Source organism: Lineus longissimus, chromosome 7 (assembly GCF_910592395.1).
Source record: "Lineus longissimus chromosome 7, tnLinLong1.2, whole genome shotgun sequence".
In the NCBI taxonomy this organism is placed as follows: Eukaryota; Metazoa; Nemertea; class Pilidiophora; order Heteronemertea; family Lineidae; genus Lineus; species Lineus longissimus.
In genome coordinates, this window is record NC_088314.1 from 4,105,373 (window position 1) to 4,123,253 (window position 17,881).

The 17,881-nt window shown below is 38.4% G+C and overlaps 1 protein-coding gene across 8 annotated transcripts in view; it reads right to left on the reverse strand.

Annotated features, from left to right (window-relative positions):
• The window catches only part of LOC135491687 (voltage-dependent calcium channel subunit alpha-2/delta-2-like), a 92,143-nt gene that overhangs the window by 39,948 nt on the left and 34,314 nt on the right, over positions 1 to 17,881 (reverse strand). For all 8 annotated transcript variants that reach the window (XM_064777697.1, XM_064777701.1, XM_064777699.1 and 5 more), the window contains 3 exons: positions 12,802 to 12,918; positions 1,694 to 1,753; positions 1,244 to 1,379 (listed from right to left, as the gene is read on the reverse strand). In XM_064777697.1, coding sequence (XP_064633767.1) covers positions 1,244 to 1,379; positions 1,694 to 1,753; positions 12,802 to 12,918 — 313 coding nt within the window. The remainder of the gene's footprint in view (positions 1 to 1,243; positions 1,380 to 1,693; positions 1,754 to 12,801; positions 12,919 to 17,881) is intronic.

The following is a 17,881-nucleotide window of genomic DNA, read 5'->3' on the forward strand; positions in this document are numbered from 1 at the left end:
CTGTACATTAACATCGATGTCATATCTCTACCCTGTGAAGTTAGATTCTAATACATTTTCGTAGTACAGGGTCTAACATATTTTTCAGTAAGTTATTGTGAGAGCTTTTTTCTCGATGTGTCTTATGAAACATGCAAATATTTTTTAACCTCACCTAGTTCGTAAAAGATTTTGCTTGCCTATTTTTCTTAACGATTTCACAGCGATCAGTTTTTTTTAAAATAGATAAAACAAACTTCAGAGTAAAATATTAGAGTCACACTTAAGTTTGATGAAATATTTTGCTTTATGATTATCAAGATGATGGTATTAACAGAGAGTAGAGGAACATTTGGCGTTTCAATGCACAAACACTTTTTTTCATTCTGATCAAACAACACGTTCTATATTCCCAAAGTACCATCTCTAAGTGGTATGAAACCTACTGGAAATAATTCGGCCTATTTTGATTAGATTACATTACCACCATTGGGTACGATTGGAGAACATTTGTATGCTATGCAAGACAGGAAAATCAATTCAAGTTTGAGAAAACTGGTGGAATGACACACAGAAATTGAGCTCTCGGGAAAGAATCAAATAGCCTGTCTCAGCTAACGACTCTGTACAAAAAAGGGCACAGGGCAATCAATATTGCCATCCTTTGAATAAGTCCTCAGGAATCATTCTTTTACCACAGAACAAACGATTAGAGATACCTCAGTTATTTCCCATTAACCTTCGGAGACGAAGGGGGGGGGGGGTAATGGCATTTGTCTAAAGGGTAATGAATAGTTTAAGGCAATATTCTCAAGACCACCATTAACAACTAACTGAAATTTGCACCTGGCCGTTGCTTTGTAGTTATTTTGCGCTCTTTTGCATCTGGCAAGGATTTGCCGCACCCTATTAATTGGAACCTACCACTTCATTACGGGCTTGTCGTTTCCGTTAAGTTACATTTTAACTGCATCATAAACATCACGTGGTAGAATTTTCACCGAAGCATCAATCACGGTGACTTTTGATTTACGGGCAATCAAGAAAACTAGTGGTGCATGGTTTTAATGATGGAACATGGTTGATTTGTAATCAAAAGGGTACACTAGCTAATGATCTTTCAGAATCATAAGAACAACTTGAATTTTGAAATTTTCCGCTGTGTAAAGTTTAGTTCTCGATCAGTCAAGATAAAATATTTAGGTTACCATTTTTTTCTACCCATGATCTGATTATAAATGAGATACTCATCAGTTAATATTACCTCCTTCATATATCTCCACTGGTATATGGACACTGGAGAAGTTTTCAGCCACTTTTTGCTTGAACTGCGGACTAAAAGTGAACCTTGTGTCATTAGCACTGACTTTCTTGGCAGCAACATACTCCACATCGGTGATCTGAAAAGCAGTTTTAATGGATTAATTGATTAATCTGCATCCTTTGGCAAGTCAAATGAGATAAGAATATAAAACATTGTTGACCGCACAAGCCACAGGAGGTCTCCTATAATAACTTAGCTCATTGAAACTAATGTTGTTCAACATTGTTGTTGAAACCAATGGCTAGATCGAGAGTCTGCTTTACAGAGTTAACCGTCAAAATATTTTTAAGATTGATTGTTAATCATGTAGATGGAGGGTTCGTGAGAAGGTATAGGTTACTTTGTCTTTGGTGAGTCGTGACAAATGCAGCCAGCAGATTTCTTTCTTACCTTTAATGAATCATTGGTTTTATGAGCTGCTGCAAATCTTTCTGCTGCTGCCACATTTTTCTGGAAAAAAAGACAAGAAGTTGGTTGTGAAGCAGCTACAGCCAGAAATGAACTTTCAAAAATATTGTTAACAGCCAGGTTAGATCTCATAAACAAACACCCTGGTCAACCTTTCCCTTTATTTCAACAACCATTGAGATGATCTGCAAAAGAACATAAAGGAATTTTCCGTAATGCTCATCATAAATTCATGCACGCTTCAACGCGTTTGCCCTTTCATGATCAGACAGTCCCTGCAAATGGTTGAAAAAACACGCTATTTCTTTCATTTACAATCCAAAAGACAAATATTTCCACTTAGTAGCAAGGCAGGCAGGTGTGTGCCTCAAAACCATAATGAGAAAAATCAGCTATTAACCTTTTACCCAAATCTCAATTTACAATTCCTAATGGGTCACTCGGAAAGAAGATACCAGTAAAAGAAAATATTGGCCATAGTAGCAATCGTTTTGTAGTGCACGGTGATGGGATTGTCAAGGAAGCCACGTGAAATATGAATCACCAAAAAAATCGCATGCACTTAACATCTGGACCCTTCCTTGGAATTAATCTCTGTTTAATGGACTTGTGTAACGTCAGACACACCTGGTGAAACTAAAAGGATTCTGATGAAAGAACTGGTAAAAAACATACGACAATCATCATTATAACTTCGATGTTTTTTCCTTCTTCTTCTCCATCTTCTTACACTCCGTGAAATAATGGATGATTGTCAAGAATGAAAACGGTTTTAACAAGGTGTAATTGCGAGACGAGTGAGAAGCACTTTGAAAACTTTTCGGATACTTATTTATGTCTGATCAGCTATGATTGCTGATAAAAAATTGTTTTGCACACGGATGATCTTCTATCTGAGCAGAGCCATTTTGTTTCAGAATAAACAAATAATTACCTTTGGAGAAAATTATCTCCATTATAGAATTTTCGAGACTTGATGATTCCGATGATGTCAACGACCATGTGACGACCCGTGCGTTTAGAAATATGTTTATACCTTGTACCAAGTCAAGTCTTGCTGTAAATTTCTCTTCAAATATATGGAACTACATGTATCTTCGAAACTATTTCTTCATTCTCTTCAGGGATTCACAAATCGCATGTAGATTAACAAGTAAAGGAAAGTATCTTTATTTCATTTTATGGTGATCATGGCCATACATTTCAGCCATAGTTATCCATACGGAACTATCGTCTTCATCATCCGAGGACTGGCCTATAGATTGAGACCAATAGACAGAAATGAGCAAGAATACATTCGTCTGAGATATTTTTACATTGCTTCCAACAACGTGAATCATTCTGCTGAAATGATCTACAAAATTCCAATCAAACTGCAGAATAAACTGAGATACTAAGATATGACTGCTATCCCTGGATACCCATTTAAGCAACCCACTCACGGTCTAAATCATCCGTTGAAGATATTCTGATGAGAAGCATAATTATCTTCAAGGTTACAGCCGAATTCACATTTACATCTAACTTCTTATCAAAATGTTCAAGTCTAATTTAAAAATAAAGTCTACCGAATTACGTAGACGAATACACCAGTTATACCATTGCAATAGGATTACTTATATAGCAATAGCTCTGTGGTTTTCTTGGAGTGGGAACGTTGCCACATCCATCTGCGCTTCTTGAACAATAGCAAATTCCAGCTACTGAGAAACGTGATCAGACTATCTGTTTGGCAGATGATTGAACCTGTTGAAGATTGAAATAATTGAAACGCCAGTGCGAAAAGGTGATGCAAAAGGTGGCTACTTTCATTTCGAGAGAACAGGCAAAAACCACTACGAGGCATGGAACACGCATTGCACAGCAAAGCTTCAATGCTTCACACTGGCATTTAACTCCGACCAGGTGAAACTTAGTTGTCGATATGTTAATAACTTAATCTTGATAAAAATGACACTTGACCACAATCTTGCAATAACATCTTATAAAATCAGCATCAGTATCTTATAAAATCAAACATCATAAATCCGCGTACAACTATTTTCTTTTTTTTTCTCATGAGACTTGAAATAATCATGCTTCGCTAAAGCAACCAAATGCATCTCATATCGAGAAACAAGATCACCTGGCTTTGTACTCTGAAGATGAGTGGGCTTCAAAAGCAAACTCGATTTAAAAAACTAGCATATTTAAAACTTCATCCTGAACTTACATAATGGCTTAAATAGAGTTAACCACAAAGGAAATAGAGGTAGGGCTAAAAAGGAGGAAAAATCGATGTGTTTACACATGCGCATGGCACTAAGAACTCTTATCATGAGTATACACAGCAACATTAACATCAACAAGGTTTTTGTGTGGTCCGTGTGCTTACGATATTCTCATCAGAAGATCTCGTCCTTCAACAAACGTGTGGGGAATTCGATAAAAAAGATTTACTGAAAAAGTGTGGTTTATGCGCACCACACCGGCAACCTATCAGCAAACGCGGTCGTTTTTCCACCATCAATCGGGTCTTCTGGTATCTGGAGGTGACAGGGCAATTTTCCAGAGATCTCTCCACGCATTAAGGTGCTGTCATTACCACTCAAATAATAGACATTGCCATTCTCCTAGAGACATATGTACTCGGCCTCGCAGTATTCAAGGAACCAAGTGAAATAGGCAATAGAGAACGATGATACAAACTCGTGCAATGGGCTCACGTTCAGCTGTGATTCTATCTGCCGTCATGATGGTTGTTATTATGTGTTTTATAGCACGTCATGGTTTTTGCCATGGCCCACTCGATCTTGCTGGCGATGCTCTTATTCAGAAGTGATTCTGATCTCCTGTTGGTTATTAGCAGTGTGTTGTAAAACATACGGTTGATGACATGACCAGTGAAATAACTTATGCACTCGGGCCATGTTGGTATTCAAGCAACCATGTGCAACGAGCAAGCAACAACACTAATGATAATTCCAACAGCTATATTTGGTAGTTGTGGATTTGAATCTACGTAGAGCTGTTAGTATATATGTGAGGTTTTTGTTGTTGATTGAGTGGCCCAGTTTTGATTATGCCTCAAAATATGTCAGTAAGGATTTCAGATTGCTATGCTTAATGGACACCCTATATCAAAATCAACTGTAACTATTACCAATTTCAAGGAGTGATCTTACCCCCAGCGGTATTAGAAAGATTGCAAGTGTTATGGACATGATATTGCTGTTCAGCCAGGCATATGTCATGAATCATGTCTCCGCCCTCCGAAATACCAATTTCACCTTGTAACAGGTAGTTAAAGCAGTATTTGCGACTGCTTGAGGGAGCCAGGTCAGAGATTAAGACCAACAGAACTGAAGGCAACTGTTAATTGTGCTTTATGGTAGACTTCTGTGCAGATTATGCCAGCATGTTTTATGGTCCCATTCAGACCTAATATGCTCTTATTACTAGATGAATGAAGAGAAGTGCTGATAAAACACAGGGAATAGTTGTTTTTCTGAATGGATCAGGCGACATTGCTGTGATTTCAGAGTAACGGACCCATCTTGATGACGAATCAAGAAGAAATTATGGGTATGAGTGAAGTCACACTAGGTAATAACTATGCTGCTGTTATATTGTAGTTATAGTAGACAGTACCCAAGTCGAATTCCCCGACACAATCTGTGTCTGTGAAGATGTATCAGACAGACTGATGAACAAAAGCTTGCCAACAATAACTGAACAACATATTGTAACACTAGCCAACAAACACCACTGCCACAAATGCACCACTTGGCAAATAATCCACCATGCGGTCTCGACTCTCTGAGCTAACAAAAACTAACATGCAATCCTTCAATGTATCCGGCTTCCCCGTGCTGCCATAACCGGTAAATGAATAGCTTGTCTGGAGTAGGGTAGGAAGAATGAAGCTATAGCTGAACGTGGGGTATTTTTGTTGAAGCAAAAATAGCAGAAGAAAGAAGAATAGAGTACTGCACTCCATTACTCTACTTCATCAAGTCATAATGCTGTTTGTTATCAATTTATTTTGAACCATCTTTGGTTAACGGGCCAGAGCAGTTAGTAGTTTAACATACTGTCACAGCTGTAGGTCTTTAACAGTTGCACACTCATTTATTAGTTCCATCTCCACAGCTTTAATCTATCCTGTGCTGCTGTCACCAGCAAGTGATTAGCCTGTAAGTAGCAGGGGTAGGTAGAAGTCAGAGAAACCCAGGGGCATGTTCTATGGTAGCAAGGATATCAAAGGAAAATAGCTTTCGATTAGAGTGAGTCAACTGCACTACACTGACCTAGGCGCTGTATCGTGACGGTTGTTCGTTTCTTTCTTTGTCATATTTACAGCTTTAGCTAAGGCATACCACCACAGTTTCATAGGTGAAAATTGAATTGTGTGTACTTGTATACTAAACTATTATAATAATCGTCTTGAATATTCAACAGCAAAATCAACAGCCAAAAAAAATCATTATTGCAGAGGAGCTGTTTACGAAATATCGTAATATCGTTGTGACAAGCTATCGGAACCAATCATTCACCCAAGAAAAACTCCAACCTTCTTGGAATATGCAGCTCAAGCAGAAACAAGTTATCGGCAAGTATCAAGCACTAACGTCCATCTAAATTGGTCTTGTCGGATGCAATACTGGTAACTATAAAGCCTCATGCTTCACTGAATGACACCACCATTGGACGAGTGGCATTGCCATGGGGTAATGTTAGTAATGCGTCAGTACTGATTGAGCTGGAAAAAATCGAAGATTCGGAAAGCATGGCCTTTAGAATATTTGCAGCCGAAATTGGCATGCATAAATTCGCGTTGAGAATGGTAATACGTCTGCTCAAGCTTGCCACTGGATCCTACAGAACTGTCTTGGAAATGCATAAGTGGATTGTTTCAGTTCTAGTATCATTCCGCTCATCGAGAGTTACAACACCAGAATCTGTGATCCCACCTTTTTTCTTCTGGGATTGATCATGATGGTTCCACAATTCAGTGATAAGGTCTTTTGTATTCTTACCTACAATTGATTGCACAGAGTGCAAAGAAATAAAAATGGATCGAGGTATTGTCTCTAACATTATCAATAAAAGTACAACGCCACGAACAGAACTCCAGAATACTCCAGAATGTATCATTCTGCACTTTATTAGCGTTACCCTCATTTGCGAGTTACAGATAGCCCAACGTACTTTACTTATTCACACCACAAAGTTGGCTTTCTTTAGTGATATGAGTGAAGAGTGAAATAATGGAATGAGATTTTGTCTAACATGGATGTCGCGAAAGTACAAATGATACAATGTGGCCTTAGGTATCTGCAACTAGTATAAAATTGACGTTAATGGATATTGCAAGCGTGGGAAGGTACCAGGGGCAAGAAGTTTCTGTGAGCTAGCTTATGTCCAAGTATACAAAGTAACAAGAAGGAACTGGGCTAGCGATTTGGCAAGCAACATCACTTGTTCCATTAACAGTTTCAAGACCAATTGACTCGAACATTACTTGCACCATAGGCCGAACAGCAACACCGCCCACTATTACCTACCACCACTACAACTACCACAGGAACCAGGCGACAAAGACAAGCAAAGCAAGCAAAATATTGAACGAGATTAACTGATGCGACGACGTTTAATACGTGACTGCTAACACAGTCCGTCATTCTGGGTCCGCTACTCAAAGACTCGTGGAGTAAACACCGGTGAGTGACGATACCAGAATCAAAGCAATCGATCAACATCCGAAATATCTGAACTCACAACCAGCTAACTGATATGTTGATTCTGATATCATATCGCGACTGTGCCACATCCGGGTGTTAAATGAATCTGTTTTGGCAGAGAAAATACATAAATTGAGCACCCTTCTGATATCCACTGCGACTTCATCTCCGAGATGGAATTACAGATATCTAGTTATATATTCCATTCAATTCAATCAACGAACGTTTTCATATTGGTATTCAACCTGCGTTTTTAAAATAAAATTCTGAATTTCAAATAAGGCATGTGCATAAGACGGATATAACAAAACATTATTCGTTTTCCAAGTCGTAGTCTGTCACCACGACTTGGAATACGACTTTATCATTTCCGCCTTATGCACAAGTCCGATCCGGAATTTGAAATATTATTGTGCAAACATCGTACTTCTTGGCGAATGATACTGAACTTCACCCCTCGAGTCTGAGTTCTGACCATGAAAGGTCTCGTGGTACGTGAGAGACGACACATGGTGTTATGAAGTTAAGTCGGTGCAGTCCGCTCGACGGCCAATGATAATACATTCGTCACATAACCCGATTGGTTTTTTCTCAAACACTTTGGAAGCAACTGCTATTACGTGTGGAGAGTACTCGTGGCTTCTTCAGGCCAAGATGGTACGCTTTAAGTACCATTCATTTAAATGATTCCAATACCTAAGTGGTTTTAGAGATCCTGCAGGGAGTGTGACTACACGTGTAACCACCAATTAAATCCCCGTTACACGAATGTATTCGTTTCATATCGCCAAGGCTCGTGTCTAAGCATACAATTATTTCAGAAGAGGCCAGAATGATATCTTGGAGTTATTCTTTAAATCCTCGGAGGTTGCTTTGAGTACATTAATTCTCTTTTTGATTGGATTATGAATCCACTCTGCTGAAAAATTCACTTTGTAAACCAGGATACAAAAGCGACACTTACTGTTGTTTGATCGATATTTCATTTTGAAGAAACAAACAACTGCCCTACATGGTTTCAACAGAGACACCATCTTGTCACACGTACATGATGATGATTATATCTTGACCACAGTTAGTGGGTGTTATGGGGTCAATGATCACGTCTTAAAGATGTATGAAGAGTAATGACCAAAGCCATATAGCACTGACAAGGCCCATTATGCCCGAGGGAGTCTGCCATGATCGAACCTTTTTACTGGACCATCTCCTCATGTGTTATTAATAACGTGTTCTTTCAAGGTGGCGTTGACCCCAGGGTGAGCATAGAAGTGATAAATGGAAAATGGAAGCGTGTCAGAATTCCTCATTCTTGGATGCACTGAAAGGGGAAATATTACGGGAGGGCGAATATTACGAGGCAGGCAGGAGCTAAAGGTTCAATTGGTAACCTCAAAATGATGAGAAGTTTCCAACAAGTGATAATCACCTTTTATACCTCACCCTCGGCGTGATATGTCATGGTCCAATATATTATGGAAGGTAATGCATAATCAGAGGGCTGTCATCAAGAGCTTTTAACAAGGGGGTCATGTCAAAATATTCCGTGAGCAGTATACGTGATGGGTGGTATAACAATGAAAGATCTCCGAAAATGAAACAAAAATATCGAAGTCGTCCTTCCCAAATGAGCACTACTTTAGCTAAAGTAGTCGACCACTAGAGAAACATTGACGTCTAATTCGTGTTTACTTGCGCAGTGCCACTCAAAATGTCAGTAGAATATCATTTAGTATGCCTGAGCTAATACATCAGAGGCAAAATACATTCGTTCAAAACAACAACATGATGACAGGCTCTCAAAATTAGCCTAAAAGCTTAACCCTCTAGGTACCAAAAAAACGCAAACAGGTTCCCTCAAGGTCGTTTGAACATATCCACTGGTCAAAAATTAAGCTGACTTTATCAGTATACATGTATTTGAAACTATTTTCATTGTCTCTCAAAGGTGCAAGGCAATTATTCATGGATAGAGGATAGAGGTTCAGTTTGAATTGAATGGGTTTAAGTATAATACAAGAATATATCACAACATATTCATACCTCTGAAATTAGTTTTCACCGTCGCTGATGATTAGACATGGGCGCTTCCTATATAGAAACTGCATACCTCCTTGATGACCACATGTCGTTTAGATGTCAACGGTAAGATTTTTAATCATGTGTCCAACACTTCAAGGTTCCAGGGCTGCCATTCTAAATCTCACTCAAGGCAAGGCCAAGCGTGTTAATTAGACTTTACAAGGAATTCAGAAATTCGAAGAATGATATTGAAAGGTTTTAAACTGACCAACAACTTTCGTTCTTCAACATCTGTTTCTGACAGCCTTGATTCTTAGCTATCGCTACTGCAGATCCTCGAATTGCGAACACAGATGAGTTTTCAACATGACAAGTACTGTAGTCGTCGCCTTCTTTAAAGATTCATCAGCCATAACATTGATCCTGGAACTAAACTCGATGTCGAATCTAAGTGGTAACTACGAACATCTGCCATTGGCAGCGTTTTCCGATTCTGCAATCCAGAGATGTCGATGGTGCGGAAGTGATGAGAAAGCCATTCCACCAACAAAATGGGCTTAATATCAATACCCGGACGTAAAAAGTCCCCATTTTACCATATGTTTCTGACAGGTTTTTCTGATTCGTTTTCGGATGATTTGATATGGAACTTGGTAATGACACTGTGGCTCATTGTATGAGCAATTCCCATCAATAAAACTGGCTTCGTAATGATATAAACGGAAAATAGGTTGCTAGGTTTTGGGAAGCTGCACTTTGAACAGTCTGACATCGATTACTTTTGTTAGGCGTTACCAATTCTCATAAGACGGCAAAGTATCCAGGGTAAAATGGATTCTATCGTGCACTTTTAATCTCTTGTGCATTGGTCTCTTTACTAACATATATAATCATTCGTTAACATACACTAGAAAAAAATTGACAATGATCCCTGCATAAGGCAGCTAAAATTGTATCAGTAGAACTCGACCTGGGCAAAGTGATACGACGTAGCAGTTTCTCTTCATTATTGATAATGTACCTGACATTTTGATCAGAATCATATAAGGGACACACCCACGCGACTCTCAATTTTGCTTGTTTAATCTGATTGACACCCACGGCACTGGGCTACAGAAAACAATCCAATTTCATATTTCGCCCAGCAGTTTTAACATGTCCTTCATGGCCTTTGTGTCGCTTATTTGAATTGATAATTTCATTATTGGCTCCAGCCACACATAAGCTGATTACGTTGAGAGACCTACTAACGTGTCGTGACACTTGCCATGTTTATTGACTATTTTGACTTTAACATCGGTTATGGTCTTTTTATCAGAATTAGTAATGAGCATAAAACAAAAAGTTTTATTGCAAAGTAAAAATGTAGCAAACCAGAGTCCCCGATGTTTCACATAAGTATTCACGACAATATCGAGTTGCCTTACACATCCTATGAAGGAATTTAGGGGGAGAGTATAGGCAAGTGTGACGAGGATCCAGATACGTTTTTGGACTACAATGGTGTCGTCCTACGCTTTTTCAGAATAAATCGGAACTCCACAACAAATCAGCTTAATACAAGGGCAATCCCATTTTCGCATTATTGTTGCGATACCTTAATTGAACTGCAGTAAAAAAACCACATCGTATCGGCCAGCAAGAAATCGATAAAAATGCCCTTCCACGACTGAATCAAATTCACAGCTGATGAAATTACCTCATTGAAACTGATTGATAGGGCTCGTTTGTTGTTAATGACACCGAACAAAATTGAAAATCTGAAAGAATGAAAGAATGAACCATTTGTTATTCAAAGCCTACGTTTCATTAGCAAGGCTATCAATCGTATGAGAAAATTTATCAGCATTTGAGTTTAGCTAGAGACTCAGTTGCTACTGTGCAGCATGCTATTATGACAGGCACATTTTCTCCTTGACATTTCAAATAAAATGGATTGAAATCTAACTATATGCAAATAAGTATATGCGTTCAATTCAACAAGAACTTGACGTGTATTATCTGAAATAGCCTTTTACATGCCACCAAGCTCCAGAGTCATTAGCCCTTTAAAATACCTGACTTCATCACATTGATGACAATTCACGAAAGGAATAAATCCCTAACGGCAATTTGTTACTGCTGTCATTACCTTTATTTACCCTTCCTGGCCTAGGCCCGACCAACCCCAATAAAAATCGCTTTTCTAATGACATCTTCGAACTGACAAACCCCATTCAAATCGATGACCTACATGTACCTCCTCCTCAGTAAAACTTTCAAATTTCGGATCGGACCTGTGCGTAAGGCGGAATTGATAAAGTCGTATTTCAGGTCGTGGTGATATCCTATGACTTGGATTACGACTTCGTTATATCCGCCTTAGGCACAAGTCAAATTTGGAATTTCAAATATTATTTAAAGATGCAGGAGGAATATCAATATGAAAAGGTTTGTGAATCAAATTAAATTGAATGTATCACGAGATAACTGCAGTTCAACTTCGTTTAAGTTTAAGTAGGATTTGAAGTCGGTAGGGGCAAAACTTCTCTTATCATCACGAATGTCGTCGTAATATATTTAGGATCCACAATACCCAAGAGTGACATCTCATCCACGACGTATTGATTCAGTGAACTGTTAAGCCAGGGAAACTCCCAACCAAAACAATGTTACAGTCTCACATGACACCGAAGCAAACTTCAGTCAGCAGTAGAGATTCCCAACAAACAATGTACCAAACTGCTAAAATCGACCTCGCAGTTCCAATTTCCTGGTATCGATAACGTCATGTCCTCGACAAATCTTCTATCAAGGAAAAAGTCATCGCTGGTTATTGGAATTTCGACATGTCTTCATAGGTAGAGTGATAGCTATCGATACTGCTCGCTTGGCTTGCATATATGGAAGGAGTATAGCGCTACAGCATGTCACCCCATGGATACTGTGCACTGAGGATGAGAATCGGCGTCTAGCTCGCGACAGGCACCATCGAGGGGTCTAGTGATGCACTGCGGTGACGTCAATGGCGATCATGATGAGACAGATTTGATACCATGATTACAGGGGCTGGATGATTGAAGCTATATTAAGCATTTTCTGACAACGATAGATCTGTTGGCAAAACTTTCTGTACAGGTTGATCGGATAGGAAAGAAACGATTAGCTGCCAAGGATAACCAAGTATATGTAGCACTGTATATGGTTTCACGTTGAATACATGCGACTCGTTGAACATGAACTCTGAGAATCTGACTTAATTGTACAATCTTGGTAAAACAGTCAGAACTACCAGAATCTTTAGCAGTCTATTCATTGATAAATCAAGTGCGTCCACCAACTCAACATTGTAGGAAGGACACTTACCTCAAGGAATTGCATCTTTCTATGTAAAAGTTTTTGCAAATCACTGGCTACTTGTTTGGCTATCCCCTCCCTGTCCACGCGAGTGAACCGAGCATAACTTTCAAATTTGTTATATTCCTGAAAAATATAAGATATTGGAAACTATTAGAAAACAATCAGAATATATTTTTCGAGTGAGATAAAATGTGGATAGAAAGAATAGAAGTTATCGTACCAGACCTCCCGCCAGAGAAGCAAGAAGTAAAGAGTATTTTCTTCAAATGTGGACAGATGAACTTGCTTCAACGAAATTTAGTCGTACACTGTATGCCACCTTACCAAGCACTGACCCCAACTGACAGTGCAGAGGTTGCGCTGGTCCATTTTCAGTTTTTCTAATTTAATTATGTAATCTTATTTCTAATTTCTAGTAACGATGGTGGTGGAATATCAACATGAAAAGATTCGTCAATCAAATTAAATCAAACATATCAATAGATAACTAAAATGTAATAACAATGAGAGTCGAGTAGGTCTGCAACATCGTAAATAACTTCAGCTGTGCCGCTTTCCCATGCTCACAAAGGGCTATATTAGAAGAAAAAAAACGATATCTAAAAACATTGATACAAAACTCAACTGCTTACATTCACCAATTTTTACTTTGAATTGCCATTCAAAAATAATATCAAATTACATTATGCTATAAATCTCATCAGAATTGACACCATTGACACAAAAGTCCAAATTAGTATTTATAAGAAATTCAATATTTCCGAACCGAAGATTGCCTTATCAAAAACAATTTGACATTTTTCAAATTTGTTTTGGCAGGATTACGATTCGAAACAAATTAGGATTGTCACTTTGTTCACTTCCATTATCTGAATTGGAGTTTATTTGTAATGAAATTTCAGCGCATAATGTGAAGAGTTCGAGGTGATGTGGACGGAAAAATTATAGAAGAGAAAAACTTCAATCATCGAGTATAAAAACACGGAGGTTTTGTCCACATCTTATCAATCTCTTGGCTACAGTCTAGAGGGTGTAAAGGCTAGACCCCTTTGTCAATATTCACATGAATTAGTCATGAGACAATCCGTTATGCAAGATAGCCAAGGAAACACATATATCTTCATGAAAACGAAGAAAAAACAAGGAAGTACAATCGCCTTTGTCGGCAAAGCTCGTAGCCAAATGTATGCAAACAATGGGAAGTAAAAAAAAAAAACAACCCGAAATCATTCTTTGTGCATCTTGTGACAGAGCATGGCTTCACCTTAACTGACTTTGTGCTGCTGGTTTCAACAAGAATATAAACAGAGTATAAAAACACAAAGGTTTTGTCCACATCTTATCAATCTCTTGGCTACAGTCTAGAGGGTGTAAAGGCCAGATCCCTTTGTCAATATTCACATGAATTAGTCATGAGACAATCCGTTATGCAAGATAGCCAAGGAAACACATACATCTTCATGAAAAAGAAGAAAAAACAAGGAAGTACAATCGCGCTTTGTCGGCAAAGCTCGTAGCCATATGTATGCAAACAATGGGAAGTAAAAAAAAAACAACCCGAAATCATTCTTTGTGCATCTTGTGACAGAGCATGGCTTCACCTTAACTGACTTTGTGCTGCTGGTTTCAACAAGAATATAAACAGAGTATAAAAACACAAAGGTTTTGTCCACATCTTATCAATCTCTTGGCTACAGTCTAGAGGGTGAAAAGGCCAGATCCCTTTGTCAATATTCACATGAATTAGTCATGAGACAATCCGTTATGCAAGATAGCCAAGGAAACACATACATCTTCATGAAAAAGAAGAAAAAACAAGGAAGTACAATCGCGCTTTGTCGGCAAAGCTCGTAGCCATATGTATGCAAACAATGGGAAGTAAAAAAAAACAACCCGAAATCATTCTTTGTGCATCTTGTGACAGAGCATGGCTTCACTTTAACTGACTTTGTGCTGCTGGTTTCAACAAGAAGATAAACAGAGAATGGCTGAAGAAACTAATATTATTGAATAAGAATTCAGGGATGAAAGAATGGCTGAATACGAATACAGAGGTTGAGGGAATGGTTGAACATGCAAGGTGATAACTCAAAACCGCATTTGACTAGAAGAGAAGTTAAAACGAATCCTGATATACATGAACATATTTGAGTCTTGGGATACCAAACATAACCTTAACGAACTGGGGAGTGGGATTTGACCAGTTGGTGAACAAAGACAAAAACTAAGTGACATCACATGGTTTGTTTGGTTGGACTATACTTTCAGCTTTTCAATATCAAATTTGATCGATTCTCCGGATCCAAAGCCATCAAACTGCCTATCTTAGTGACACAAATATTTTTACATAACTTAGTCACCCGATGTGCCAGTTTCATTTTCACCTGGCGCGTTCAGACAAGTCAGACCAGATAATATTGGCATTACTGATCACAATGTACTTCGGCAAACGCAGACAGACCAAATTAATTCAGACGTTTACCAATATCAGATTGCATGACGCGCACCGAGATTCCTCGACATTGATTCTCCGAAGATACAGGAAATAATTTGGCAGGTTTGCGCCAACACCTGATCTCTGCCTTTTGATGATAGATCAGGTGGCTTATTACTGCGATCACACAGCGTACGATCAGGCGATCCTCTTTGGATTAGCTGTCTTCATACCGAAGGAAATTAAATGTGACTTTGTTTCTTGGGAGTTGGAACAGGAAAATGTCTCCTGGGGTCAATCCTGCAATTTTTGGCAGTCTGATAGTGTTAGTCGAAGAATAAAGCGACTCTTTAGATTTTAACTTGCAATTTACAACACTTACAACCATTTTGTTCATAGTTTCCTCAAAATTTGTGATCATTTATCTAAACTTTATATTGTTTGAAGAAGAAAACGTCTCTTGTGAGTTGAAGTTACAATTTAAAGCACTAACAACCAGTCTATCATTCATTTTCCCTAACATTATTTGAACAATACGTACTTCTTGCTAGAAGTATAACGGATAAAATTCCTCTTGGAATTGAACGTGCAACTTTCAAACTAATGAACAGTGAAATTTGAGCTTTCGAAGAAAATTGTTGAACTGATAGCTGATTAGTTACATGTATCTCACTCCACACTCCCGTGACTATGCTCTCATCAAATATTATATCTCGTTCTATGGAGAATTCGGATCATCAGTTAGCCGTTTCAGGCCAGTTAAAGGTAAGTGATTATACGATCCTTTTGGAGAGTACCGTGAGGTAAAATTCATTTTTTAAATATAATCATCTCGTGTTCAGGTGATGGTTAAATGTTTTAGGACTTGAAAATCAAATCAGTTTATTCGGATTTTAAAAGTTACCAACGTTTGCCCAAAAACATTAAATTACATTGAATGAAGTTTTTTTTCAAGTTGCCACAATCCAAACACGGAACCTGTTATTGGTGCAAAAGAAAGAAGGAGTCTCAGACTTTCTTCTAAGAGTCGGAGAGTTCATCGAAAAATCTAAAACAAACACGACACAATTAAATAACTACACCATCACACCGAATCCCCTATTGGCCAAAACCGCATCCCTTCATTACTGGGAGACATTGTCGTGCCAGCTCGTACGCAGTTCAATTGTATTCCCACCAGGTAATCTCCTTGACATATTCTTTGCAACGAGAAAGATAGCATAACAAATCAATTTGTGATATTGGAGTAAACCGACGGGCAACTGTAACGCAATGATGAAGAAGTCTCTCTTCGCAAAAGTAGATTAAAGGTGTTGCGCAAGTTATACATCTTATAGAGATATCATGAAAAGGATGTTAAGCATTAGATTCTGCAAGGATGTCTTCTGAAGAGAGCTAAATATCCAAATAGCAATCACTCAGTTCGGATATATCCAAACATGCAAAAATCATTATTTGAAAAAATCTGCTGGGACACGGAATTGACAATGCCAGAAGATTGTCTAGAACACACCTACTGCTATATAAAAGCAGTTTTTCGAGTAGATAGGTTATATAGATAAGGCATTGACGTCATGATCGCAATTCCTGGGGTCTTATTGCTAAGTTCAGGCATCGCTGACACGCAGACTGCGCTTAAAAGCACGGGGTAGTTAAATATGCTTCCAATAAGTATGCTAATGCACTGAATATGATTTCAATAAAAACGAGGAAGGCTCGTACCTATTTTTCTAACTTTACACTGTACAGCCGGATATCAATTAGTATTGAAGAATAACTAAAGCTGGAGAGAGATTCCAAATACAGTGCTGGAGAATTTCTGAATTTAGACAGGTGCTGTAAATTAAGACCTTTTTTCTCATTATTTATGAGTCCAGATTCAGTAATCGAGAACGTCTGATATTGGTCATATGTTACAAATTATGATTTTCTTTTTCTAAGTCGGTCCAAAATCAGTATTGAAGAATTACTGAATTTAAATATCGATTCCAAATTCAGTGATGGAGAATGTCTTAAATTGAACACTTGTCTCAAACTGTGATCCTTCTTTTCTAAGTTCGCCCAAATTCAGTAATGGAGAATGTCTGAATTAAGACAAGGGTCTAGAATTATGATGACTGAACACCACCAACCAAATACCAAACGCGAAAGATGAAGTAGTTAGAAAATCATTCCATTAAACACGCTGTCGTATTTGAGTCTATTATTATACATGATAGCAAGAAGTCATATTTTCCTAACTATCCCTGGCCTTTCTACATCAAACTTTGTCTGACAGGCAAAGGAACTGCTCAAGGCTTAAAGTCCCCTGTATCAAGATAATGAATCTTGATATGAAATAATTACGGCTTGCTGTACACTATTTATAACACCATAACTCGATAGAGGCGGAAATTTTCAAACTTGGCCTGTGGGGACGAGCCATGAACTGTAGTTGTTCCTTCCCGAGACTTCAAACAGTATGAAGATTCTGATGAGAAGATTGTATTTAATAAGGTTCCTTCTTCTTGTGTCGCTGGCCTCGGGACTTTGCTTCATCAATACATGACATGGTGGGGCCTTATTTTTCCCGATGGCATATCCATGGTAAGCACAGTGTCCTTGAGCTTACATGTGGACGGCGCCAAACTGAGACTGCAACTTCTTAATCAT